Raw genomic sequence first — 7,186 nt, forward strand, 5'->3', positions numbered from 1 at the left:
GACCTAAATTTATATTGAAATTTGTGTTTGGATGACTTTTATGGGTCCGTGAACAGTGTTGTGGGACCCACATTATTTTAGCAAAACGCACAAATGCCAGCCATAAACACTATCCAAACGTGCACTTAGTGAATCGTACGAAAAATTCTCAAAAGGTTCTCTATAATCAAATCATAATGCACTACTCCTAAAACGTGAAGAGGATTCTTTGTAGTTCGCTCCACGGACCCCATTTTCTCCAAGAATCACACACATCACTCATGATAGTAGTGGGTCTAAACAAGTAGACCACTTCTAACTCTTTATAAAAGTAACAAGTCCCATTTACTTGAGGTAAGTTCTACCATTCATAGTTTCTCATCCTTATGTTCTAGAGAGAAAAGTGGCTTAACCATAGAAGGATTTTTAGCCGAGTTACACCGGTCACCCTTGACAGTCTTTTATTTCCTTTCAAGTTCTAAACCCATTAGCATAGCCCGATGTATTCCAGCTGATTGATTTTCTTTCGTTCATCATTATCTAATAATTCTTAGGTAACAAACAATGCAGCTCACCTTATCGGCTTGTCCCATCCATGTTCTAATACTGAGATATTGGGCCAATAGTTGAAAACTAATGTAGTTGGGCCTAGTCCACATAACGAATCATGCTTGCTAAATAGTCCTAGTATTTAGGCCTACCAAGATACAGAAGCATACAATTCTCTTCTCTCTCTCTTAGGAGCATTTCACACAGTTTAGTGTCCGTACACAACCAGCCAGCCAGCCAGCCATGTCATCGTTTCCCGAATCGTTTACTCAACCCGGCGACGACTCGGTCCCCTCAACCGGGTCGACTCGTCCGTTCGACGACGATGGTTACCAAGGTTACGACCCTCGTCTCCCCTCCCAGCGATTCGACTCGTTCGCCGCAACTCATTTCGCCGACTCTGACTCACTCAAGGACTCGGCCACCGATTCACCGATCTTCCACAACAACAATAACAATAACAACAACAACGACAACTCTTTCTCCGCCGGCGATGACGCGTTCGCGTCGCAGCCAGTCTCGGAGATCTACGCTGATGAAGCGATCGGTGAGGACTTCGATGGAGGGTTTCCTGGATCGGACGGTCCGATTTTGCCCCCTCCGACGGAGATGGAGCCTGAGGAAGGCTTCGCTCTCAGGGAATGGAGGAGGTACGTTTTCGAATTTCACTTTGTTTCTCTGATAGATTCATCGAAGCGATTTGGAAAATAATACTCTTCTTAAATTTGCGATCTGTTTGGTTGCCGAGAAAATTAGGGAAAATTGTCCTATTTTGCGTTTCCATCCCATAATGACTGACTCACTTTACCAAAACAATTGGCTTTGTTAGGTTAAATTCGAATTGCGATTGAAAATTTAAGATTTCAGGTTTTTGTTAAGCCAAATTTGTGGAAATTGTATCATTTATGGATTAAGCGCTTTTAATTATTTATATATTGTCTTTGATGTAATGTTTGGTTTGCTTATTGACTTTGATAGAGTGGTATGTTGTGAAGTAATTGAGTGGGATTTAATGTTTTGCATTGAATTTGTGGCGAGCAGAGAGAATGCGATCCTGCTAGAGGAGAAGGAGAAGAGGGAGAAGGAGGTATTGAGTCAGATAATTGACGAAGCCGATGAATACAAAGTTGATTTTTACAGGAGGAGGAAGATTACTTGTGAACACAACATAGTAACTAATAGGGAGAAGGAGAAGGTAAAGAGTGTGCATATATACATATTTGGTTGTTGTGGTTAATAATTAGATTCAATGTTGTTCTGTATTTACTCTGTTACTTTGTTCTAGAATCACAAGATTACATCACTGTATCGTTACTTTGATCTTGAAGGTTAAGTAGTTGTTGATTGGGTATTGGAAGAGTGTTGAATATGTTTTACTTTTTAAAGTATTTTGAGGAAAATAGAATTGTAGTGTAGTTAGTGGAATTAGAATATGATGGTTTCAGGGATTATTTGGATGATTTATTGACTTTTGGAGGATGTAATGAGGGTTTTTTTAGGAATACATATGCCAGTTACTTCTGCCACATTGATGCGAGCTAGATATGAGAGCTTACAGAATCTCAATGGAGATAAATTGCTGACTCTGCATTGATATGTAAAATAAGAGTATTTTTATTAGATTAAATGATGCACCTTTAAAAGGTTTTAACAAAATATAGATTTTTTGATTAGGTGCAGAATACCAGATAAAAATGTACTCACTGGTATTTAGTATTAACAAATATATTAAGTAGGATGTTGTGGAATTTTTTTATTATGCTGCCTCCTCTATGGTGGTATTTTCGTGGCCTTAAAATGTGGTTGTGGCATGGTTTTAAAAACCGGTACGGTGAAAGAACCGGTCGAGGAGCTAATTACCGGTTTTCTGGTCCCGATGGTCGAACCGGTGACGTCATAAATAATTTAATTATTATTTATTTAAATTATATAAATAATTAATAATTTTTTAATTATATATAAAAATATATATATTAACAAGTGTGTGTAAAAAGTAAAACAAATGTAAAATATTTTACAAAAGTCACTCAGTCATCTCTCCCTACTCTCTCGACACTGTGCTTTCTTAATATCAAAGTTTCCCTTCCACAAACCAAACCTCCAGCCTCTGATCCACTCCCAGATGCCACTCATCACCGGCCACCGATCCACTCATCGGCGCCACTCATCACCGATTGCATCTCCACTGCCATCAGCACCACCCACTGATTCACCTCCCTGAGTTTTTTTTTTTTTTTTTCTTTTTTCTTTCTGTTATCCTCCATCGTCATCGGCCCCACTGTTTCTTGGCCACCTCCACCGTCGTTGATTTATTCTTTTAATCTCAGTTCTGGATTTTTTTTTTTTCCTTTATTGCTGCGTGGCTTTATCGATTTGGGTTTTTGGATGGTTTATGGGTCATGGGTGGCTGGGTTTGTGGGTTGTGGTGGATGGTTGGGATGTTTTGTGGGTCTTGGTGGTGGCTGAGTTGTGGGTTTTGAGTGGGTAGTTGAAATGGTTTGTGGGTAGAGCAAACTAGGAGTGAGCTCAAAGGGCGAGGGCATGCCGCTGTGCGTGAGGCAGAGAGAACAGAGTGAGGTAGAGAGTAGAGACTAGAGAGAGCTTGAGTTGAGTTGAGCGGCCTTGAGAGCTTGAGGTGAGTGAGAGAGTGAGGCAGATGAGAAGAGGAGGCGTGAATCGTGAGGTGAGAGTGAGATGGCTGATGAGAAGAGTGAGTCAGTGAGGACTTTAGGTTAGTTTTGAGGAGCGGAAAAAACGACGTAGTTTTGAGGAGCAAAAAACTTAAAGACGATGTAGTTTAGTTTGAGGAGCAAAACCGGTTCGACCGCGCTGGTTTCCAGTTCTCAGGTTGAACCGGCCGGTTTTTACTATTTACCGATTTTTAGGACATTTTCGGTTTTATACCATAACCAGGCTGGATTGAAAGCTGGTTCCCGGTTGAACCGGTCTGACCGGCCGGTCCGGTCCGGTCCAGTTTTTAAAAATATGGATTGTGGCTTTTATCATGCTGCTTTGAAATTCCAATTTAGTTTGAAATATAATCCATTTCCAGGAAATACAGCTGATCATGGTTTTAGAGAGCATGTGTCGGATTTCTGTTACCCTTGCTTTAACTTTGTTATATATATATATGTGTGTGTGTGTGTGTGTGTGTGTGTGTGTGTTTGTGTGTTCAGGCCTGCAAACAAATTACACTTCTAGCACCAGATTTATGTCATTATTTGAATTTTTTCTGGTGGCGAAGCTTCTGGCACATGGTTGAAATGCTCCTATTACACAAAATTTTCCTTTTTTTTTTTCCTTTTTTTTTTTCTCTTCTTTTTTATTTATTTATTATTTCATATTATATATATGATAAGAAGAATATCTATCTTTGAGATTGTTCCTTCAGTGGATATCTCTAGGTAGAGTAGTCCTTTTTCTGGAGTTTGTGGATTCTTTACCCTTGTAATTTTTTCTTTATGGGTCACCTATTTTGTGGCCTGTGAACCTGCAGTATCCTTGTTATATTTGTCAGTATTTCTTTTAAAAAGGTTCTGTAGAATTTTTAAATGGTAATTGAGCTAATTTTGTTTGGCTAATTATTAAGGGCAAGACTTGTACGTTTGAGAAAAATCTGATCTTAATATCTTAAATTTTAAACTTAATATCCTGCTTTTTCCTGAATTGCATCTTTTTGGACTCAGTTATTTTCTTTTTTGTCAGATATTTCTAGCCAACCAAGAGAAGTTCCATGCTGAGGCTGATAAGAATTACTGGAAGGCCATTGCAGAGTTAGTTCCTAATGAAGTTCCTGCTATAGAAAAGAAAAGAGGGAAGAAAGATCAGGACAAGAAGCCTTCTGTTGCCATTGTCCAAGGTCCAAAGCCTGGAAAGCCAACTGACCTTTCAAGGATGCGGCAGATAATCTTGAAACTAAAGCACAACACACTCCTCACCTGAAGGCTTCACCACTCGCACCAGCCCCCCAAAAGATGCTAAAACCAGCTGTACAGCTGTTGCAACTGAGGCTAAGGCTGCAGCTGTTGTGGCTTCTCCTGAGGCTGTTGCTGCAGCTTGATATTTTTCTGTTGTGTCGGTCTTTAATAGTCAGGATATTTCACTGCAAGAGAAAGATAATACTTTGTTAATTGTTAGATTATGTTAAGTATAGACCTTCGAACATCATTCACGGCTTATATTTGAGTTTGTGAGGATATTGTCGTGTTTTTCCATGTATGAACTCAAATCAATTGGACGGGCTTGTGAGCCCGAAATTATCACATTTTACTTTTTGTTTCAAGCCTACTACTGTAATTTTCAGGTTTGGTGCATGTGCAATTATGACCGGTTTTTTTTTTTTTTTTTTTTTTTTTTTTTTTTTTTGTANTTTCCTTCCAAAGTCAGGAATGGCGAGACAGGAAACTAAAGAGATACCTTTAAGCCAAATTAATTATTTCAACTCTACCATCTCAATAGGACTAAAGCATACTTCCTTTAGCTGCTAAGAGTAGATCAAGGACTTCTGCTTAGCGTCCTAAGAAGAGTAAGAGCAAGGCAACAATCTTCCTTCGTACATGCTAGTCTGCCACAAAGGGCTGTCAGCAATAGAAGGAGTCTTTCATATAAGTCCTTGAGGCAAGACACATTGGTCATTCGGTCACTCACTCCCACTTGAAAGGTATCTCATGTCAGTTATTCTGGAAGTAGATCAGCAGTGGCTTTTCTAGATTTAACTGCACTCATGAACTTAGAAGGGAAGCAAATTATATGATTAATTATGGTAGTTACTTTTGATCGGAAGGAGGGTCTTCTCGATTGAATCATAAGATCGGATCAAGGATTGTGAAATTTTATGGAATATAAAAATTAGTTTTGAGTAGTAGACATATTTTAAGAAATCATATCCAAAGCTTAGGAAATACATTTTTACCACAAACTATTACCATAAAATAAATAGGGTTGTAGGCTTATAGCTCAAAAGGTAGAGCCTTCACCTAGAAGCTGACATAACTATTAAAAAAGTAATATTATCGCTTGAGATGGTTTGGTCATGTGTAGAGGAGAGAGATTAATGCACTAGTAAGAAAGTGTGAATTAATTCAAGTTAAGGGAGCAAAAAAAAAAAAAAGAAAAAAAAAAGTAGGGGAAAATAAAAACTAACATTATTAGTAGTTAAAATGGACATGTCAATTAAGTAAGTAATAGAGGTTATGAGTTTGAATGGAATAGGATGGAGGAATAGAATACATGTGGCTGGCCCTAAATAACCTTGTTGAGGATCCATAGCCAACCCCAAAAAAATTGGTATTAAGGCTTTGTTGTTGTTGTTATTGTATTATTAATTTCAACCAAGTTTAGATGTCAAATTCTCATTCAACTAAAATTTATGAATAATAATAAGCTTGTTGCGAATTCCAATCCTATCACTTTTTTACTTGAAAACCAAAGAGATAGATAGCAATATAATATTATTGTACCGATGTTTAATTGACAGCACATTGACTCCTGATTTAATGATTCAGATCTTGATCTCAATCTGATCCTATAACTTTATGATTTTTAAACAACTTGAATTGTATTAGGGATTTCAGACCTTATATCATGGTTTTTACAACCATGTGATTAATGTGAAAGGAATTTTTTTTTTTTTTTTTTTTTTTTTTTTTTTTTTTTTTTGTATGAGCTCAAATCAATTGGATGGGGCTTGTGAGCCGAAATTATAACAATTTTCTTTTGGTTTCAAGTCCACTACTGTATTTTTCAGGTTTGATGCATGTGCAAAGCTTGTATGACTGAGTTGATTGGTAAATTGAGAGAGAGAGAGAGAGAGAGAGAGAGAGAGAGAGAGATATCTTATGACGTTTTTATGAGGTCTCTCGCTCACACTAGGTGTGGGTTTTATATGTGTGGATTTCACATATTGTAAGAGGGTGGTCTCATGGGATTCTCGCATCCACCATAGACGTGCACTAGAGATCATTCACTGGCTTTGCTTTATGTAGTCTCCTCCTTACATTTTAAGTTTTCAACTGCCCAAAGGTCATGTTTTTGCTTTATGTAGTCTCCGCCTTATATTTTAAGTTTTCAACTGCCCAAAGTCCGGGTCATTTTTCTTTGGAACTGATTGCAACTTACTGACTACTGTGAACTCTATTTTGGTGATGTCAGTTTCATTAATTTAAAGTTTTCTTCTGAGGATAATATGAGTGGTCCAGTTACTTGATTTCGTTATCCGGAAAACATGTTTATATCAAATCATAGCGTACCTATTTCTCTAGGAATTAAAACCACTCCGCCATCCAAATTGTCAAGTTGATGAGCTATGAAAATGAAAAAAAAGAAAAACCAACCCACTATCCAAATTGTCAAGTTGATGAGATATTAAATTGAAAAAAAACCAACCCACAATTTGCAAATTGTCAAGTTGATGAGATACGAAATTGGAAAAAAACCAACCCACTATCCAAATTGTCACGTTGATATGATTATCCAACGAAAATGTAAACAGAGCCACCCCACCGTCCAACTTGTCATGCTGATATGATTAGGGATATGGTGGTGATTACTATTTGTTGACGTGTGTGTATGTATATCCTCTCTTATGTTTTCTTGTGTAGCAAATATATCATGTTTGATGTTAACTCACCAATCAATATAGATAGAAGGGGGTGAGCGA

General features: G+C 37.7%; 1 protein-coding gene across 1 annotated transcript; it reads left to right on the forward strand.

The window, feature by feature from the left end:
- Window positions 1-686: 686 nt before the first annotated feature.
- LOC111990618 (clathrin light chain 2) lies at window positions 687-4,810 on the forward strand. Its single transcript, XM_024022404.2, is given in 5 exon segments — window positions 687-1,178; window positions 1,570-1,723; window positions 4,234-4,453; window positions 4,456-4,518; window positions 4,521-4,810. Coding segments are annotated over 5 exon segments (912 nt in total). The 5' UTR covers window positions 687-771; the 3' UTR covers window positions 4,589-4,810.
- The last annotated feature ends 2,376 nt before the right edge of the window (window positions 4,811-7,186 follow it).

Source organism: Quercus suber, unplaced genomic scaffold (genome assembly GCF_002906115.3).
Source record: "Quercus suber isolate HL8 unplaced genomic scaffold, Cork oak 2.0 scaffold_7, whole genome shotgun sequence".
NCBI classification, from domain to species: domain Eukaryota; kingdom Viridiplantae; phylum Streptophyta; class Magnoliopsida; order Fagales; family Fagaceae; genus Quercus; species Quercus suber.